Source organism: Solanum lycopersicum, chromosome 1, assembly GCF_036512215.1.
Source record: "Solanum lycopersicum chromosome 1, SLM_r2.1".
NCBI classification, from domain to species: Eukaryota; Viridiplantae; Streptophyta; class Magnoliopsida; order Solanales; family Solanaceae; genus Solanum; species Solanum lycopersicum.
In genome coordinates this window covers 5,743,199-5,765,869 of record NC_090800.1, presented here as the reverse complement: position 1 = coordinate 5,765,869, position 22,671 = coordinate 5,743,199, and the positions used below count along the sequence as shown (strand labels likewise).

The 22,671-nt window shown below is 31.3% G+C and overlaps 2 protein-coding genes across 2 annotated transcripts; one reads left to right on the top strand and one right to left on the bottom strand.

Moving 5' to 3' along the window:
- Positions 1 to 2,345: 2,345 nt before the first annotated feature.
- Positions 2,346 to 3,314, top strand: LOC101262145 (uncharacterized). The gene has a single exon (XM_004228796.1). The coding sequence runs from the start codon at positions 2,346 to 2,348 to the stop codon at positions 3,312 to 3,314; it is 969 nt and encodes a 322-aa protein (XP_004228844.1).
- Positions 3,315 to 13,064: 9,750 nt separating this feature from the next.
- Positions 13,065 to 19,682, bottom strand: LOC101256210 (uncharacterized). The gene has a single exon (XM_004228357.5). It carries the CDS (start codon positions 15,302 to 15,304, stop codon positions 13,571 to 13,573), a length of 1,734 nt encoding a protein of 577 aa, XP_004228405.1. The 5' UTR covers positions 15,305 to 19,682; the 3' UTR covers positions 13,065 to 13,570.
- Between the last annotated feature and the right edge of the window lie 2,989 nt (positions 19,683 to 22,671).

The following is a 22,671-nucleotide window of genomic DNA, read 5'->3' as shown; positions in this document are numbered from 1 at the left end:
GGATTCAACTTTTTAAAAAAAATATAAAAGAAGAGATGGGGTTTCAAACCCACAACTCTAGCATGAAAAGAATTTTCATGGTCTCTTTCTTAAACTGAATCATCAATCAATTGTGTTAGGAATTGATAATTTAATATACATATATATATTTATTTAATTTTCTAATATAAATATAGAATTTATAAAAAAAACTATCAAGTTTATACGAATTTCACCTAATTCCGCCTGTCTCAATATATTTTGAAAAGCATTTTCCTATTTGTCACATAAAAAAAGGAAACAAAGAGAGGAAGTTTAACAGTCAATATTAAAGGTAGGTGTGTTAAGTAAGTGCATATATTTTATTATTAGATGTGTGATCACTACACTAATTAGAGCTTCAAATTAAGTAATCCCCATTCTAGAAATTGGGATATATTATATATTAATAGACTAATAGTATCAGTGTTGGCCTCATCGTTGAATTTTCTGCAACAAATTGAGAAAGAGCATACTAATGATATAGTTTTTCAAAAAAGAAATTGATATAAATAGCCATTAATTAAAAAAAATATATCTAGAAAATGTATATCTTTTTTATATTATTTATATTCGATATAAATAAAATATATTTTTGGTACAAAATAGTACTTCTTATGTTTCAATTTATTTATGTTTTTAACTTGGTACATAGTTTAAAAAAAGTAAAAATGAAAGATAATTTTTAATCATGTAATTTTAAACTAAAGATATGTAAAACCTTATTAAAATAACTTTTAGTTTTATAATCTTAAATATGTCATGTGAAACATTAGAATTAAAGAGGTGATAAAAAGAAAAAAATACATTCTTTTTTAAATGAACCAAATCGAAAAGAAAGACGAACAAATTGACAAGAGGAAAAAATGAAATAGACTGAAAAAACATTAACTTCAATGAAAAGAAATATGAGATCACATAATTCATTATGTTTTTGTTTACAAATTTAATCTCCTTATTATACTCGAGGTGTTGGATTACTTTATTCGAGGATAAAACACACATATTTTATGTGTGCTTCATGGCAACAATTTACCTTTAATTTACTATTTGCAATTTATGGATACTCTATAAATTGCAACACTATAGTCTGAGACAAAACGTAATTGAGTGACTTGAAAAAAACCTATACCTCATTAACAACACTTTCAAAACTATAATATTCTTCTTCATAGACTGCTTTATTAATTAGATGCCAACATAAATAATTTACTCAGATTAGTAAGTATATATTTCTTGGGTTTATCATTTGGTTTAGAGAGACATCTAACTTAATATGTTAGTCCACAATTATTAGTTAAAGTCTTAAAGATAGTATTGATAGTTTTTGATTTGAACAACTCTCCTAATACAATGAGTATTCTTAAGAAAACTTGCATTTAAATTCAACTTGATATCTAATATGAGATACAATTTTACATATTCATCACTCAAGAGTTCATAATGAAAATCTTAAGTGTTTCTAAACAAAAAAGTATGATCTTGTCTTAGATAAATTAAAATGGATAGTATGATATTTTTTGAGATACATTAATTGTTAATTGAAAAGTATGACATATAAATAAAAGACATAATACATAAATATGCCCTTTAACTTGGCTTCAAATCACATTTATGCCCTTCAACTTTTGGTGTGCACAAGTAGACACTTAAACTTGTATAAAATTGAACAAATAGACACATATGTCCTACATGTCATCCTACATGTCATTTTTTGTCCTACGTGGTGTCCTACGTGTATTTTGCTATTTAAGACTCATGTGTTTATTTATTTGAAAATTGGATAGTTAAAGTGTTTATTTGTGTATTATGAAACTTGGAGATCAAAATTAAAATTTGAAGCCAAATTTTGAGTCCAATATATGTATTACGCCTAAATAAAATGTGAGGTAAAGAATATTTCCATTGGTGTATAATATGGTCTAAAATAAAGACAATATTTTCAAATATATTGAGAACTCCTTTTCCTAGAATTAGTTATTAGTTACTCATTTCACAAAGTTAGTTACTTACTTTCTGTTTTTATGATTGAGTGGTAGTTAGAGAGGTTGTTACAAAAAAGGCCTAACTGAATTATTCTAGAATCATCTGTTTGTATATATAAATAGCAATGTAGTTCAGTTACAACATATATTTTTCAATACAGAACAGATCAGTTTCTCTCCTTCTTCTTCCTTCTCTAATGGCAGTCATCAATGGTGATTTTTGCTCAAGCTTTGTGAGCTAAGTTTGTCATGGTATCAGAGCATTAAAGGTTACTTTCTGCTCGAGTTCATCTCTGTTAATTGTTCATCTTCAATTTCGTCTTTTTTTTTTCAATTCGCACAATGGTTGAAGTTGTGAATCATGTTTCTGGATCTTCATCCTCTGTTCCGTCATCCTCTGTTCCAGCTCCAATTAACTTCGATGCTGGAAGTCCACTATACATTCACCCCTCTGATAGTGCAGGTTCAGTGCTAGTTCCTGTACCTTTTGATAGTGCTGGGTTTCGATCATGGAATAGAAGTGTGTTACGTTCACTTTCAGTGAAGAACAAATTAGGGTTCATCAATGGAGAATGCATGAAACCAAGTCCACAGTCTCCTGATTATCGTCAATGGGAAAGGTGTGATGCCATGGTTACTTCCTGGATACTGAATTCCTTGAGTAAGGACATTGCAGATAGTTTAGAATACGTGTTTGATTCATTGGAGTTGTGGAGTGAATTACAGGATCGATATGATCAGACCAATGGAGCTAAGCTGTATCAAATCCAAAAGGAAATTAATGATCTCAATCAAGGTGTTCTGGACATTACTTCATACTACACGAGAATGAAGAAACTCTGGGAAGAACTCACCACACTAAGTGCTAAGAATATTTGTAGTTGTACTTGTACATGTGGTGCTAAACAGACAATGCATAAGGCTGAGCTAGATAGACGACTCATTCAGTTTCTCTTGGGCCTTAATGAGGTTTATACCATCATTCGAGGAAACATGCTAATGATGAATCCTTTACCTTCTATGGGACAAACTTTTGCTCTCTTGGTTCAGGAAGAAAAACAAAGAGAGTTCAAACCAAACAATCAATTTTCTGCAGAATCTTCCTCTTCTTTGAATGTTAGCTCCAGTTCTTCACGAAGTTCTGGAAGTCCTTCAGGTGTGCGAGGTTTTCAAACCAACTATGCCAATAGTAATACAAGAACAAGGCCTTTCTGTGATCATTGTAAAAGAGTTGGACACACAAAGGACAGATGCTACAAGCTCCATGGATATCCTAGCAGACCAAATGCCTATTCAGGACCTAACAATTAGCTTTACAATAACTATCCACCAAGGAGTCAATACAACCAGAATCAAAACTCTAATTCTTCCCAGTATAAAGGACACAAAGGTAAAGGTACTGCAGCAAATGTTCATGGAGATCTGCTAGAGAAGGGTGAATCTAGTACTCAGAGTGGTCCTGCAAGTGTTTTGTCTCAAGAACAATATCATCATTTGTTCAGTATGTTGCAGCACTTCCAAGGAGGAAACATGGGAGATGGATCTGCATCTAATAATCCAGTATCTGATAATGCATCTGCCAACTTTGCAGGTATAATTGCTTGCAATTCCTCTGTAGATTATGATAAACTTTCATGTGGATGTTTCAAAACAAAAACTGACTCTTGGATCTTAGACTCAGGGGCTACTCATCATATAACCTTTGATAAGACCAATCTAACCAAAATCATTACAATACCTTATCCAATACTTGTTAGACTACCTAATGGATATAGAGTCAAGGTGACACAAGTTGGAGAAGTGAGGTTAACTTCTGAGATCACATTGTCAAATGTTCTTTTGATACCTACCTTCAAATATAATTTGATATCCATAAGTTCTTTGAATAAAAATCTTCAATGTAACACTATCTTCACTAATTCATTTTGTATACTGCAGGCCCCTTCACTGAAGAGGCCTCTGGAAATTGGTAAGACACATGATGGGCTGTACTTTCTCTGTTCAAAGTGCCTACAGAAGAACAATCCTATTCCTCAGCACAATCACAATTTTCCTTGTCTTTCATCTCATGTACTCAATACAAATAAACCACAATATTCATCTAGTTCCTATTTCTGTTTCCCTAGTGCAAATACAAAGACCTGTTTTGTTGATTCTACTCCTGTTGTAAAGAATACAATTGTTACCAATAAAAGTGATAATTCTTGTTTCACTTCTTTTACATCTCATGCAAATGCTGCAGACCTGTTATGGCATTATAGACTTGGTCATGTTCCCTTTGTGAAGATGAGAGGATTAACCTCAATACCAGTGAAGTTCTCAACCAAACAACCTTTTTTTTGTCCAATCTGTCTTATGGCTAGGCAAACCAGGTTACCATTTCCCATTAAAACCACTCAGTCCACTAAATGTTTTGATTTGTTACACATTGATCTATGGGGGCCTTACCACACCAAAACACACAACAACTTCAGCTATTTCATCACCTTAGTAGATGATTGCAGTAGGGCTATATGGACCTATCTCTTAAGCAATAAAAGTAATGCATTACATGTGGTGAAGTCGTTTGTATTGATGGTTGAAAATCAGTTTCAAACCTCAATAAAGAAAATAAGATCAGATAATGGATTAGAACTCTCAAGCACTGAAGCCAATTTGTTTTTCCAATCCAAAGGTATCCTCCATCAGAAAACTTGCCCACACACACCACAACAAAATGGTGTAGTGGAAAGAAAACACAAGTATGTACTTGAAACAGCTAGAGCACTCCTTTTCCAATCTAACCTACCAATAAAATACTGGGGGGAATGCATTCTAACAGCCACTCATATTATCAACAGACTACCATCACATGCCTTGGAAAATAAGTGTCCTGTTGAAGTATTACACCAAAGAAAACCATCATATTCACACATGAGAAGTTTTGGTTGACTATGTTATCCCACCATACCAAAACCACAAAGAACCAAATTTGATCCTAAAACCAGTCCTCATGTCTTCATAGGATATCCTCCTAACACAAAGGGGTACAAAGTATTAAGTCTAGCTACTAAAAAGATCCATGTTTCCAGGGATGTGGTGTTTCATGAGACAATATTTCCTTTTTCTTTGACAAAAAATACTACTGTTTTTCCTACATCTCCACTTTTCCATTCTGACATTCCTTCTTTCTCTTCATTATATCCTGATAATGAATCACCTCTTCCTAATCCTACACAAAATCCTCCTATATCATCTCACACTAACCTTGAACAATGTGATCAAAGAACTCATCAACCAACATCACCTATAACATCTAGTTCTGCTGAAACCACTAGTTTAACACAACCTTTTTCTGAACATCCTAAAACTGCACCTGTTCTTAGAAAATCAACCAGAGTTCACACAACACCATCTTACCTAAAAGATTACATTCACCTAAACCCAAAACCACTTCACTCTCACTTTGCACTTCTTTTACACACAATAGTCATATTGCCCCTGAGGATTTGACACCTTCTAGTCAGTCTTTTGTGATGAATATTTCTCATGAATGTGAACCATCATCTTATGAAGAAGCAGCTATGAATCCTGCATGGAAAACTGCCATGACACAAGAATTCAGTGCACTGCATGAAAACCATACATGGGATCTAGTTCCCTTGCCATCTGGGAAGAAACCTATTGGATGCAAATGGGTATACAAGATTAAACATAAAGCAGATGGTTCAATAGAAAGACTGAAAGCCAGGTTAGTTGTGAAAGGTTATACTCAACATGCTGGGGTCGATTACACTGAAACATTTTCCCCAATTGTGAAAATGACAACTGTTAGAGCTTTGCTTACTACTGCAGCCAAGAAACATTGGAATATATTCCAGTTAGATGTCAATAATGATTTTCTTCATGGGGATTTATTGGAGGAAGTTTACATGGACATACCACAAGGATTAGACACTGGCAATCCTAATCTTGTTTGCAAGTTGAATAAATCTTTATATGGCCTGAAACAGGCAAGCAGACAATGGTACGCAAAGTTAACAGATGCTCTCAACTCAAGAGGATACACTCATTCCATGAATGACTATTCTTTATTTCATAAAAAATCAAGTTCATCAATGGTGTTAGTAGCTGTATATGTGGATGATGTAATAATCACTGGTACTGATCTTGTGGAGATACAAAATCTGAAGACTTTTCTGCATGAGACTTTCAAGATAAAAGACCTGGGAAGGTTACACTACTTCCTTGGTTTAGAAGTCTTGTATAAGGAAGATGGCATTCTCATTTCTCAAAGGAAGTTCACCTTGGATCTGCTCAAGGAATATAATTGCAGTCATTTCACACCTTTCTCATCACCCCTTGATCCATTAATCAAGTTGAGAGCTAAAGAAGGTTCTTTACTCTCAGATCCTGCTTACTACAGAAAGCTCATAGGTAAACTCAATTTTCTCACAAATACTAGACTGAACATTGCCTATGGAGTACAACACTTAAGTCAATTTATGCATGCACCTAGAGAGCCTCATCTACAAGCAGCCTTTCAAATGTTAAGATATCTGAAACAAGATCCAACATTAGATATTTTCATGTCCAATACAGATGATTACACAGTGAGAGCTTTTTGTGATTCAGACTGGGCATCTTGCCCTGATTCTAGAAAATCCGTTACTGGGTATGTAGTTTTGCTTGGTAATAGTCCTGTGAGCTGGAAGTCCAAGAAACAAGAAACTATTTCCTTGTCTTCAGCTGAGGCAGAATACAGATCACTTAGAAAGGTCGTTGGTGAATTAGTATGGTTGCAAAGACTATTTGAAGAACTGACTGTTCCTGGCACTGAACCATTTCATGTGTTCTGTGATAGTCAATCTGCCTTGCATATTGCACGAAATCCTGTTTTTCATGAGCGAACCAAGCACATTGAGATAGATTGTCACTTTGTCCGGACTAAACTTCAAGAGGGCCTCATTACTTTACATCATATTGGCACTGCTCAACAATTAGCTGATATACTCACCAAAGCATTGACTGGAATCAAACACTCAAATATATTGTCCAAGTTGACAGTGATTGCATCACCTTCAACTTGAGGGGGGGGGGGTATTGAGAACTCCTTTTCCTAGAATTAGTTATTAGTTACTCATTTCAAAAAGTTAGTTACTTACTTTTTGTTTTTATGATTGAGTGGTAGTTAGAGAGGTTGTTACAAAAAAGGCCTAACTGAATTATTCTAGAATCATCTGTTTGTATATATAAATAGCAATGTAGTTCAGTTACAACATATATTTTTCAATACAGAACAAATCAGTTTCTCTCCTTCTTCTTCCTTCTCTAATGGCAGTCATCAATGGTGATTTTTGCTCAAGCTTTGTGAGCTAAGTTTGTCAAAATATATAATACTTATTTACAATATTGGATTTAATATAATAAATTCAGAGTTCTGCATAATCTATTACCACATTAAGTTAAGTGTGTGCGCATACTGCAAGCTAAGTATATATAGAGTTGCAAATACATTTCAAAATTTACTTTCAATTTAAAAGTTATAACGTTAAATTTTGGATCCGCCATCGTATATTTTCATAGAAGGAAATCAAGAACACCATGCTTTGAAATGATCATTTTAACAATTTATTCTGACAAGAACCTCTCGTTCCATTTAGCCAAACTTGGTGTTTGGGCTTCATAATCCTTTATTATTTCCAACATCAAAGGGAACCACTAGTAATAATTAACAATTGCATTTTTTTTGTTAGCTTGAAGTTATTTAAATATTATTCTAAAAGTGTTTGTTAAACTAATAAGCAATTAATACGACATAATGGAAGAAAAATGGTTTTTACGAGTCATATCAATATTTAGGATTAAGTTCAAAAGATATTTACTAAAGAAAAGAGTGTCACATAGATTGAGATATAGAGAGTAATATATATGAACTCATAACATTTAAAAATATAAAAACAAAAAAAATCTTAAATAACCTAGTTTTCTTAATTTTAATTCATAACAATAATTTGAGAGAGCAGAGATCGAGATCAAGATAAAAAAGGAAAAATACTAGATATAGATTGTATCTCATATTCAACTTGAGTTTGTATAGTGATACAACATGTATTTTTGCTTCTCTCCTCTCTCCCAACATCACACATCGATACACATATTAGCTTAGAAAATGAAACATAAATAGATAGACACAATACAAATGCATTAATCATCAATCAAATACATGTAGACAAATACACATATGTATAAATTCTCAACCAAACACAAATACACAAATATACATATACACTTATTAATTTTGAAACTGAAACATAGATCCATAGATACACAGAAACACATACGTATCAATCAACAATCAAACACAATTACACATACATATCATTCATCAAACAAACATAGATATACATGTGTATTTGATACACAAATACACAATTCGTTTTGATACATATATGCATCTCAAGGAACTTGGTGAACCATTTTTCTTTGTCAATTTACTTCATCTTTGTCTTTCTAATTGTATTGAGGAATTAAATACAAATTTGAAGAGTAAAGAGAGTGGGACAAAGAAAGGGAGGGTGATATGAGAGTGTAGAGTGATTTTCTATAAAAACCCTTAGTGCAGCTATATTAAATAATATTTTAAAATCATAGTTATATATTATAAAGGAAAAGGCTCAAATATGTTATTGAGCTTTCATAAAAGATTTATTTATCCTATCAGTTAAAAGTTTGACTCATCTTTGTCATTATCATTAAAGAAAAGACTCATTCATGCCGTTATTTTTTAACAATGGTTTTGCAAAACCTTTTTTGACACGTGGCCACGTCATTAACTTTTTAATTAAAAAAAATCAAAAAAATATTTAATTTTTATTCAGAATTTTGATTTTTTAATTAAAAAAATTGATGACGTGGCCGAATTATAATTGGTCACGTCATCAATTTATTTAATAATAAAAAAAATTATTTTTTTCTTCAGAATTATGATTTTTTTAAATAAAAAAACTGATGACATGACCGAATTATGATTGGCCACGTGTTAAAAATGATTTTTATAAAATCATTGTAAAAAAATAATGACATAAATGAGAATATAATGACTTCAAGGCTAAAAAAACTTGAAGATTGAACTCATAAAGCTAAAATTTCAAATCTATCTTTGAACAAACAATGTCCCAGAAATTGAGACAATTATATATTGATTAATGCACTCATATACTTCAAAATCAGGTCTTTTGCACCTTTATCCCTATTTTGTGGTTGTCTTTAATTTTTGTCCCTCAAGGCAAACAATTTTTTTCACTTCACATCATAGTATTCCACAAGTTATGCCTCACATCCTTAGAATTTATGCCCTGCTTGACATAAGTTTAATTGCTAAAGAATAAAATTAAAGGCCAATTCATTTGAAGGACAAGCCGCATAATCAAATATTTAATTTCTAATTTGCAAAGATGAAATAAACATAGTAGTACATAGTCTAGAGACTTTATGTTGAGGGCTATTTCAACTTTTTTTAGAATGGACTTGTACTTGTACAAAGAACCTTAATGTTAGTAATTGCTTCCATGTTGATCAACTCTTGTTAATGACTTGTATGATTGATTGTTGTAATGAAACACTAAAGTGTACTTATTATGATTGGACTAATTTGATGACTATATCTTTGTCAACTTGCAAATTGCATTTGGCCTAAAAAGTCTTGTGGCGTCGATAGATACAATATTGAAGATGTTATTAATAAAATTTGACAGTAAGAAAAAGACACATACAGCGAACAAGAGCACAAAGAAAATTAATTATAAAAAATTGTATGTTGCTGAGATATCGTCGCATTCGTGTCAATTTTTTTAAAAGTGCATTGTTTTTATAAAATATCTAATATGTACCTGTTTATATTTTTAAAGAGTTCGAACAATATAAATAAAAACTCACCATGATAATGACACCACATGTGACAAACTATGCATGCAACACAAAAGTTTCCCTCAAAAATGTTGAAGTCTACCATATTGATCGTGAGAATGAGTCGTTGTGTTCTGGTATGATATTTGATAATTCTTTGCTCATAAGCTAATTTTGAAACTGAATTAGTCTCATGATTTATTTTTTGGGAAACTTTTATATATAGTAAACATAAAATTCATATTTGTATGCTATAACAAAGTTTGCATAATTGCGCTTTATAGCAAACATATTTATGTGTAATTCGCTATATATATACAATTGAAGTGAATTATATAAAGCGAAATGTATAAGACGAAAAAGAGAAAGAGACTTGGGCAGAGAATTGTATAAAAACAAATTGTATAATAATAAGTGTATAAAACGATTATATACAATTTGAATTTGTATAAAATGAGAAAGATAGAAATGCAAAAGAGATTTGGGCAGGGAATATATAATTGAATGAATTGTATAAAACGAGAAAGAGAGAAATTATATACACTTTGAATTTGTATAAAACAAGAAAGAGAGAAAGGCAAAGGAAACTGGGCAGGAGAGTATTTTTATTGTATAATTATAAGTGTATAGGACGAAAATATATGTATTTGCATGTGTATATACAATTTTCTCCCGCTTTATACAAATAGAAACACAATTTATACATTTTGCTTCTGTTTGAATAAGCGAGAGAGACGAGGGTGACAAGCGAGATTAGGGAGAGTGGCGAGCGAGATCTGGAAGAGGGGAGAGAGGGGAACAAAAATAAATGTATTTATACAATTTCCTCTGCTTTATACAAATAGAAACAAATTTTATATACTTGTCTTTGTGTAAAAGGGAGAGGAAGCGAGCGAGAGATGGAGCGAGAGAGGAGAGTGGCGAGCGAGAGTTTGAGGGAGAGAGGTGACTGACAAACAGTTTGCTACGGGACATAATTAAATCAAAAGGTGGTTATTGCAATTAATTTGATTTATTAGTTTGCCAGTATATACAATTTTTCCTTATTTTTTTTACCGAAAAAAGACCAAAAATTATTACATGTTTATATCTCAATCCAAAATACTTTAAGAAATATGTATTCTCTTTTTTAAAAAATGGGAAATTTTTCAAAATGTCAATATTTTAACATTTAAAAGGGCTCATTAGCAACACTTTTAATATTTAGTAAAAATGTTAAAATTTTAATTTTTTATGTATCTTATTTATGTTTATATTATTTGTTTTTATTTAATGAATAAAATTATTTAATAACAAAAGGAGAAAATCAAGGGAGAATATTTCAAAAAACGGTAAAGATCACTTAATTTTCTCATCAATTACATGTTCAAATAAAACTCAAACTTTTTTCTTTTTTTCTCTCCATAATCTTAATCATTTTTTATTAATTTGTATTCATTCAAATATGTACACCAAATGAATTTATAGTTATTTAAGAAACATATTTGTATTCATATATTTTTTGCATGTGTATGTATTTGTTTCTTTGAGAATTTTGTATTTCGTATTCATTTCAATATGTATTTTATTCGTATTTCTATTTATTCTAATTTTTATTTAAAATATTGTATAATAATATATAAAATACAAAAAAGTAGTATGATGAAAAAGTAAGATAATAGTTTTTGGAAAAGGAACATATCACTTAAAGTTCTCATCATTAACAATTTCAAAAAAAAAAAAACTCTTTTTTCATTCTATTAGATCAACTTTCCTTTGTTATGTTTTCATTTTAATTGTATACCAATATTTTTTACATTTTATGTGCTCACTTTACCATTCAAATTAAAATTGATTTTTTTTCTCTTTCAAACTACAAATTTTATTTCGGTGATCAAAATTGTATTACTTGATTACTATATATATATATATATATACACACACACACACACACACACACACACACACACGTATACCTTAATATGTATGAATATGATTTATGAAAGGGTACATGATTTTTTGGGGAAAAAAACATACTTGATGGAAATAATAAATTTGTTGAGGAAGGATATAATATTCTACAAAAATAAATACAAATTGACTATGGAAGAAATAAGAATACAAGATTCTGGAAAACATATAACATACATAGTAAATAATATAATCAGTATACAACATTCTAAAAAAAATACAAATTAACTGTTGAAAAACAAAATACATATATATTTATGAAATACAAATTCATATGAGATAGCATACATAGTGAAAATGATATAATCAGAATACAATATTCTAAATAATAAAAAGAAAAAGAACATATAACAAACAAGAGCAAAAAGAAAATTAATAATAAAAAGTTGTTTCTTTCTCATAATTTTTAAAAATATCATTGCATTCGTATCAAAATCTTTGAAAATGCATTTTTTTTAAAAAGTATCTAATATATACCTATTTATATTTTCAAAGAGTCTGATCAATAGACAAAAATATCCATGATAATAACACCACAAGTGACAATTATGGTGTGTGTGTGTGTATATATATATATATATATATATATATATATATATATATATATATATATATATATATATATATATATATATTCTATTTTTTTGTTTTTCGGTTGTCATTTTTCCAAATTCGAAACCAAATCAATAGACCAAACAAAGTAAATTATAAATCCAAAACCAAATCAAGAATCCAAAAAACCAATTTAAATTAGAATTCAGTTTGATTTTTTGATTTAATCCAAATAGTGTACATCCCTAGTTTAAACATGCTTAAAATTGTACAAATGTATCCTAAAATTCACTTATAAAGCTAATAAGTAAACAATATTTGAAGTAGTTGTAATTATAACATGTATTAGAATGCAAGATAACAACCTTTACTACGGCCTGAAGTTGGTTCATTGAGCAATAGGAGATAGAAGGATTAACAACGATAGCATACCCATAGAAGCACTAGAAAAATGTTAACCACCATTCTAAAACAACAACAACACTAGTGTAATCTCAGATAAGTGGCTCTGGGGCCATGTGTGTATGCACGCGCAAGTGTGCAAGTGGTTGTGTAAATAAATTAGACATATATTTTGATATTCTAAACTCAAAAATTCATAATGTTTAAATCCTGAGTTCATAACTGTCAATAATCAATATTGAAAGAACTAAGGACAACCAAATTAAGCTAGAACAATGCAAACAAAAGGTCAATTAGTCTTGATCAGAAGAAAATTAAATTTAAGTTATTAATCATAGAGATAAGAAAAGACTTCGATGTAAATTTTGCATGTCCCAAAACTTTAATAAGTAGATGAAATTAACTAGCAAAAATGAAAACCATGTTCTTGAAACATACCAAAATCTGAAGGGAAATGTGAGAGTTCTCACAAAAGACATCTTGCTCGCTCAAACTCTTCAAAAACGTTCTTGCACATGGGGAGCCATGTCGGAGAGCCCAAGAGTATTCCATACAAGGCCGATCGAATCTCCAGCCAGATCCTCCAAAAATACACCACTTTATGATGTATTCCACACATACTAATCGACATTATTGAAGAGTCCAAGCAACTTAGCTTCAACTAATTAGAAAGAATGCTTGTCCTACCTCTGGCAACATTGACAATAGAAAAAAGAGCATGAAAACTTAATGAGGATAAGCACCTGCTGAGTATATATCATCTTGTTTATAACCATCTACCAGGACATGTATCGAGCATGTTCTTCGTCCTCCTCATCTACCGGAGCAGGAAGATTAAGATCGAGTAAGTCAACAACTTCGCGCTTTACAGCTGATGATTGTTGATTGAGATTCTCCTGATCACTACCATTAATAAAATGTGACCTTTTGTGTCCACCTAAAGCTTGACCAGACTTAAACATCCTATAGCAAAACGGGCATTTGTGTCCTTTGGATTTCTTCGTTTTAACCTTTATCTCGGGTTCATAAGGCAAATCTTGAGAAGGAACTACTTGTTTTTTGTTGCGAAAAACGTCCCTATGCTTGCCAAGTTTTGTGCATTTAGGATCATTATGATCAGCACCAAGGCTATTCTCACCAGTTTCATACGTTGATTCAGAATAATCGTGGACCTTTTTGTGGCACGGTCTATGTCCACCAAGTGCCTGATATGAGCTAAACACCTTCTTGCAGTTCAAACACTCGTATTTTCTCGTCTTATGTATATCATTCTTGTATCCTTCAGGACTCTTAACACACAACTTCATCTTCTTGGAGTCATTCCTTATCTCTAGATCATTATATGGATCCATGGCTCTCTTTTTCGATTCACATATATACGAATTTGAGGCTAATCCATAGCCATCGCGTTCACATTTCTTACCCAAATTCTTCCTTGACTCTGTTATATATTGTTTGATTCTGTTTATTCCATTTTTCTCGTCACTCAAATTCTCGTTTAACCAAGCTGCAAAACTCATTTTAGAGGTATTCCATTTTCCTTTACCATTTCCTAAGTACCTCTCAACAGAGCCATCTGATTCGATATTCCCATTTTCGCCTAAGTAGTAGTCTGAATCAGAGTTCTCGGATTGAGTTTCACCTTCCAACATATCAATCTTCGTGATTGTGTCTCCCTCTTTCTTCATTCGAGGCTTTTCATCTTGATTGTATACACGTTTAACACCGTTCTTTCTAGCATTATTCCTCATGTCACTAGACGACGGTTTAGTCTCTAAAATAGCAGAATTGTTATCAGAAGTCTCCACAAGTGAATCAACACCATTCCAAGACCTAGAATCCCTTGACAACATTATCAAACACTTGGCTAATTCTTCTTGTTCTTGAACTTGATCAATCTCAGACACAGAAGACGAACAATTATAATTATTCGACTTAACTACAATTTTGTTGTATCTCTTAGTAGTCTTTGATCTACAACTTTGACTGATTAGCTCACCAGCTTCAGTATCTGAATGGCTATGATCACTACTAGTCCATGAGTTATCATCGTCGTCGTCGTCGTCATCATCTTTCAAACCCCCTTTATCTTTTTCTGAATGACAAGCCATATGACCACACAAAGCTTTCATGGATGGAAAGCCCTTTCCACATTGCTGACACACTTTTTCTTGAGCTGCGGTATACTTAGAATCTATGTTGTTCGGATGCGTGTCAGATTCTCCAAAAGTAGTGCGAGTGTTGTTTGTTATTATTTTTGGAGAGTCCGACCAATATAGGTTAGAATCCTCAAACCTCCAAGTTTTCTTGGGATTCTCTCTAAGAACATAACTACCACTCGATTGATTCTTTCCACTACTAATATTCCAAGATTCCTTCTTTTTCAACTTAGCAGTTTCAAATTTTTCATCAACTACATGACACTTTATGTGTCCTCCAAGTGACTTCCCACATGGGTACTTTTTGTTACACCATTTGCACACAAACTTCAAATCTTGATATCCTTCCATTATCTAAGTAACAATTACACCAAAGTAAAAACTTAAATAATGTCACTGTAATTCCGACGAATTCCAAAAAAACAAAGAAATAGTGAGAATTCTGACTCTGTGGCTGCACAGATAGAGGAATTGGTGAGAAGTCTGACTCCTCTGCCGTGCAGAATTCCAAAAAAGACAGTGGAATCCCACAAAAAGTAAAAAATACAGAATCTCAGATCGAAGGAAACAAACAAAAAAAAGAACAAAATTTTGAAAAAAAGCCAAATCTTCTTTAGGATCCAGTGATACAAATGGAATTTTTTACCAAGTAACAAGATGTTAACCCACAGAACAAAAAGGTAAGAGAGAAGAGGAAGAGGAATGGGGTGTTAAATCTTATTAATTAAGATTTCAAGAATCCTATTTAGAAAAAAAATAAATTTTGAACAAATGGATCACTAGCAAGTAGCAATAGCCATAAAAGTAGCAAATATTCAGGAGACTTAGAAGAATAAATCACAACAGAAAACCAAAACCAAAGACTCTTTCCTATACCCCAAACCCCAATTCTCTATTTTTTGTGTTGTAGTTATAGGAGAATTCCATACATGGAATGTGACTATATGATAGAGAAAAATAACAAATAAAATATAATAAAATGGGCAGCACGTGCACTATTACACCTTATTTGGATGGATGTTACCTGTTTTAAGTTTAAATATAATACTTAGGCCTAAGTCATCTCCAGTCACTCAAAGTTGTCCGCATAATTCATTTAGACACCTCAATTAATTCTTGTGCCAATTGAACACTTTATTTGTTCAAAAGTCATTCCTATTAGACACAAAATGCTGACATGGCAAAAAACGTGTAATTCACTTTTCTTGAGCGCGTTAATTTATTAAAAATAATATTTTTTTAATTTATACCCCTAAGTTAATTTTAAAAAAAATAATTAACAAAAAAGAAGATTTGTTCTTCTTCTTCTTCCCTATTTCTATCAATCCCAACCCAACACAACCCCCATACCCATGCTCCAATGGTTATCTTCTTCCCCACCATTCTAATGATTTCAAAATTCTTAGCATCAGTGGTTATCTTCTTCCCCCACCATTCTAATGGTTTCAAAATTCTTAGCATTTTGTTTCATTCATTTTTTTTTTCATTTTTTGTAAAAAGAATCTGCTAATTTAATATGTGAAGAAGAAAAATTCGAACATTGGAGTTAAAAATTGATCGATATTCGTCTATCTCTATTTCGATCACTGCGATTGAACAAACATCGCCACTCATTAATTTATTAAAGATGATATTAAAAAATTCAACATACTTTCAATTTTTCTTGGTCATGAATCTTAAAAACAATTTATTGACGTTTATTTATTTTCACAAAAATCTCAAAACAAATGGAGAATAACAGATGATAGGAGATTAAATTTGAAAGGGAGGTTTTTATTTTTGTTATGGTGGCCGGGGTTACTGGGTAGATGAATGGATAAAGGAAGAAGAAAGGTCAAAGGGTTAGGTGGGGCTGGAGATTTTCTTTTGTTAATATTTTTGTGATTAATAAATAAAAGGAAACTATTTTTCATTTTTTTAAATTAAGAAATTATATTTTATTGCTAGATTGGGTCCATGTGCCAAGTGTCATAATTTTATTTGTCATTTTTTTTAAGTCAAAGCGCGTGAACTACACACAAAATATTTTTTAAAAAAGTTTTCGTTTTATGTTCAATAGATACATATTCTTTAATATTAAAGTGTCTAATAGGTAATAGTCTTAGTTGAGGTGTCTAAGTGAATTATGCGAACAACTTTAAGGGGCCGCATATGACTTAAGCCTAATATTTATTTTGATTGTGATACGATCATAATCTTGAGGCATAATGCATAAGCATGAGCCTTAATTTGGCGTCAGTTGATAACTATGACCTTTAACTTTGAGTGTGAACAAGTAGACACTTAAAATTGTATAGAAGTGAACAAATGGACACATTCGTCCTTTATGACACCCTATATGACAATTTTGTGTCCTACATGTATTGTGTCATGTAGTAAATTTGTGTCTACTTGATCTTTTTTATAGAAGTTTAAGTGCTTATTTATGCACATTTAAAGTTGAAGGACATAAAGTACAAATTATTTTTCCTACACATATTAAATCTTGAACAACCTTAATGAAATTTCCAGTTTCGCTACGATTTCTTATAAGTTTGTCATTCAAATTATTAATATGTAATGATGGAAAATAATACAATCTATCCAAATATTTTGTTTATTAAAATAATTTCAATACAATACAATAGGGTACATCACGGAACAATGCATAATAACCCTCCAAACATGGTGTTGCAAAATCAACGGTCAAGATCTGCTGGCTCCTGTTATCTGAGGATTGAGATTACGTTTCAAAAATAAAAAAAAACGTGTCAGCATTTATGGGAAATGAAATTTGAGTTAAACAAAAGAGTTTTTAAACCATCACATCACCTCAAAAATAAGAGTTTAAGTTAATATAAATATTTATCAAATTTAGAAAATTGTTGCATTATCACGCAAACTTAAAAGATATTTATAAACATGTCTCTGTAAATTTTATAAAGAACTCAATAAAAAAGATTGTATAATTTGGAATCCATAAATGTACTATATATATATATATATAAAAGAACTCAATAAAAAAGATTGTATAATTTGGAATCCATAAATGTACTATATATATATATATATATATATATAAAAATTAAGTTACTTGAGAGACTATGAAATTTAGGGTGTGCATCAGTCAATTCGGTTCGTTTAATATATTATTGGTTCAATTTGTTTATTTTGAATTTTTAATTACACTAAATTAATACTTTCTCCGTTTAAAAAAGATTGGCCTAGTTTGACTTGGAACGGAGTTTCAAAAAGATTGGCCTAGTTAAAGTTATGTCAAATGTACCAAAATGTCCTTTAATCTTATGGTCTTAAAGATGTCACGTGAAAAATTAAAGTTAAAATATTGCCAAAAAAGTAAATGGGTCATTCTTTTTTAAACAAACTAAAAAGAAAATAGAAACATTCTTTTTGAAACGGGGGAGTAAGATATTTTTTTTCTTTTTTTTTTGTCCTTAACTATTCAAATTTCCAATAAAAAAAAAAATTTCATAAGATAATTATATGACTTCTCCAATAATTTAGTGCTACAAGAAAATAATGTAATTTTATGCAATGTTCGCAACTCAAACAAAAGAACTAGGACAATAATATGAATTGAAGGCTAACTAACAAATGTAGTAACCAATAATGTATTGATATTAATATTTAATATTTATGTAGGGTAAATTACAAAATTAATGTTCACATCTTTATGAATTATCGATTTATTCAATATTAAAAAATTAATATCGAACCAATAATCCATTTTTTTTTAATAAAACCATTAAAAACTCATTAATTCAATAGTAATAATTTAATAACATTTTTATTAGTTCGATTTATTGATAGCAAAAGAACACTTGTAGCCCCAAAAAGAAAACTATTTAGACTAAAAAAAAACACTTAAAAATCTGGGGGTTAAAATTACACATTCCGGAGGTCAGTAACCCCCGCAACTTAGTTTTAGGGAAGTTGCAGAAAATCCTACAATTAGGTGTGCCACAATTATGTCGCAGGATTTTTTTTCCAACCCCTGGTACCAGTAGCGGGGGTTTACTAACGGGGGTTTTGAACCCACAAATTGATAACTACACAAATTCTAGGATTTAGAACCCCAACAATTTATATATTTTGGGAGTCAAAAAAAACCCCACGATTCATGAATTATACATTAAAACTAACAAGAGTTTTAACCCCTGCTATTTATGAAATTTATCTTTTTCTAAAATTTTGCTGGAAATTAAATATTCAAATTTAAATTATAATAACTAATTAATTAACATAGACAAATCTAAAAGGGCATATTAGTATATGAAATAACACAATAGTTCACCACAAAAGCATGTCATAAAGTGTACTATTAGTTCTACAAACTTAATTGGAACATGTTATTCACTTCAACCATATTATTACAAGAAACTCTCAATCACTACAAAAACTTGCTTGAACTTCAAATCACTACAAAAAATTGCTTAAACTTTAGATCACTAGCATCCAAACTCAAGAAAGGATCTACAATTGTTCATGAAACTTCAGCGGGGTTCACTACGATTACTATCACTAACATCACCTGGCTGCAAAGGAAAATACACATGTAAGTGACTTCATCCAAACTCAAGACATTTACTCCGATAAAATATGAAATAATGCAAGCTAACACTAAGCATGTGAACAACAATACTAAATTCACTACTATGAAAGTAAATACCAATGCACTCCTTAACAAATAGGTCAATACTAACATGTAAAAATATGTTCTGGACCATGAGTACTGCCTTACCCATAAAACTTTGCCAAAAATAAAGAAGCTAATCTCAGTAGATTTGTCACTAGAAAACACAGTGGATCCAGAAAATGGCTGCAACTAAACAAACATATATGATATATAAATAAGGTCATTCAAGAAGAAAGAATGTAAACATTATATTTATCATTGTAGTAGTAGGAGCAAATAACCCCACAAATTGTTCTGGTAATGCCCCTTCTTTCATTATCATATATGACTTGAAAGCAACCATCATTTGAATGTGAGAATTCAACAATTTATTGTAGTTCTCCTGGCAATTGGATGGACATGAAACACTCGAAGCATTCATACTGCTGAATCGAGGTCTTGCTTGTTTAAAAACTCTAGTGGGAACAACTCCTAATCCCAAACATCTTACTCTTCCAGAGTGCACTTTTCCTAGAACTTTTCCAACTGCATCATCTGGCGATATTATAGACTCATCCACAGTGCTTTGACTCAAAGTTTGCTGAATTCTTTTCTGAGTATAGTACACATACAGAACACTTTATCAAAATTTTAAAAAGTAATTGAGAACAAAGATGTATTACCTAAATATAATCAAAGTGAAATCACATATTCCTGAGTTAGGAATTCCTTTACTCCTGAGTTTAGCATTCATAAAATACATTTTTCTGGGTTAGGCATTCACATTTTAAGCAAAGTACATGCATATATTCAATCCAAGTGAGAGATAAGTAGTGAGACATAATTTTAAATCATTTACTCAAGCAAGGATTTTAAATCACTTCAAAATGACAGCACACTATACTAAACAAGGCACCATCAAACTGATTTGAACAATAGCAATGACGAAAATATTAACAGAGAATCTCAGGTTTAAAATAAATAAGAGACTAAACGTAAACTGCTTGACTTAACTTGTTAATAGAATAAGGACAGACTTGACACAACCAAGGAACTGGACTGTTATTATTTCCCCCATTAACTAACTTACACAGATAACTTTTGCCGCTTCATTTACATATGCTCCATCTACATTCTTATGAGTAGTAAGATAAAGTTCTGCTCGTCCAGGCATTTGACCGGTCTCAACCATCTATAAGCAAAATAATCAACTTATAATAACTTAACTAATTAAAAATAATTACACAATAAGTCATCTTAATAATTAAATAAAATGAAAAGAACTAAAATCTTTAACCATTTCAGCGCTTCTTCTAGATTTAGCTTTGGATCCACATGTGTGTGGAATGATTTGTTTCTTTCGACTTTCAGCATTTCTGTTGCACATTTTCTAACAAAAAAGATACACGAAATTCAATCATTAAAAAGTAATTATATGACTACACATACTACTTAAAACAATTAAATATATATACCTGTGTTTCTTTTTTATAACGATAATTAACATAAGAATCCACTGATCTCTTGGAATTCCAGGTGGAACATTATCCAAACCTGCCCGCATTCTAAACATTTCATTCTTTGATGAATCAAAAGTCTGTATACCTTCACTCCAAAACTCATTCAACTCCTTAATAAGTGGTTGTAAGTATACATCTATGTTATTTCCTACCATTCGTGGACCTGGAATGATCATTGATAGAATAGAACTTGGTTGTTTCATGCACAGCCAAGGTGGTAGGTTATATGGAACCAAAATTACAGGCCAAATGCTATTATTAGTACTCATCGCTCCAAAGGGATTGAAACCATCACTAGCTAACCCTAATCAAACATTTCGAGATTCAAAAGCAAATTTAGGATAAGTTGTATCAAATTTCTTCCATGCCTCACCATCTCTAGTATGCCTTAAGATTCCATCTTCGTTACCACCTTCCGTATGCCACCTCATATGTTCTGCCATCTTAGAGCACATGAACAGTCTTTGAAATCTCGGCTTTAATGGGAAGTAACGCAAAATTTTTGCAGGTCTTTTTTTTTCTAACCCCTAGCAACCACTTTACTGTTTGTATTCTTCTCATTAAGCTTCCATCTCGAAGTATGACAATGCTTGCATGTTTCCTCATTAACATCATCTCCCCAATACAACATGGAAACATTTGGACAAGCATCAATCTTAACATAATCAAGACATAACTTGTTGATAGTTTTCTTAGCCTCATAAAAAGAATCAGGGATCTTTGCAAATTCAAAGGCATCCCTGAATAGATCCAATATCATAGTCATTCCTTTGTCACTTAGACTAGACAAACACTTCATGTGATACAACTTTAACAAAAACTCTAATTTTGAGTACTTAGACCCTTCATACAATTCTTCCCTTCCATCTTTGAGCAACTCAAAAAAGTCTTTGTCATATGATGTGTGTATATCCTTTAATATCTCTTCTTCTGCCACTATTTGCGACGGACCTACATCAAAGCTATCTTGCTTAAAGCCATGAAATGCTTCGTTAATCAATAATTCTATAGGATTTTTTGGAGGCAGTGTATCCTGAGTAAACTCTCTGCTTTTAAAATTTTGGAACACACTTGTTTCCCCATGCATAACGCAAATGACATCATTTTCAGGAAATGACTTGCAAATCAAATGATCAAATACTACCTCTCTAGTCTGCCATTTTCCAAAACAACATTGAGGACACGGGCATTTTATTCTATCTTCTATAGCTCCATTTTTAAAAGCAAATTCCAAAAACTGATTCAAACCAACCAGATATTCCTTTGTGGTCCTTGGCATTTTAATCCAAGATTTATCCATCGAAAAAATAAAATTAGCAGACAATATCACCTATAAGATTTTCATGAGAAAATAGTAAGGTTAGAGTGATATTTAACAATTTTATGTACCAGCTAATGCTGAAATGGAGTATATGCAGAAATGGTCATAATGTATTCTTTTTGCATGCCAAAATTGTAAGTGCACCTGAATTATTTACAGGCTTGTACTCGATATTCAATCAATTTGTGTATGTACTAACTTATTCGGCAGAAATTCATTGAATTATTTTGTAAGTAAAATAAAACAGATAGCTGAGATTGAG

Bases quoted from the DNA above. Each gene is read 5' to 3' on its own strand.
- LOC101262145 (XM_004228796.1), top strand. From the start codon at position 2,346: ATGGTTGAAGTTGTGAATCATGTTTCTGGATCTTCATCCTCTGTTCCG.
- LOC101256210 (XM_004228357.5), bottom strand. From the start codon at position 15,304: ATGGAAGGATATCAAGATTTGAAGTTTGTGTGCAAATGGTGTAACAAA.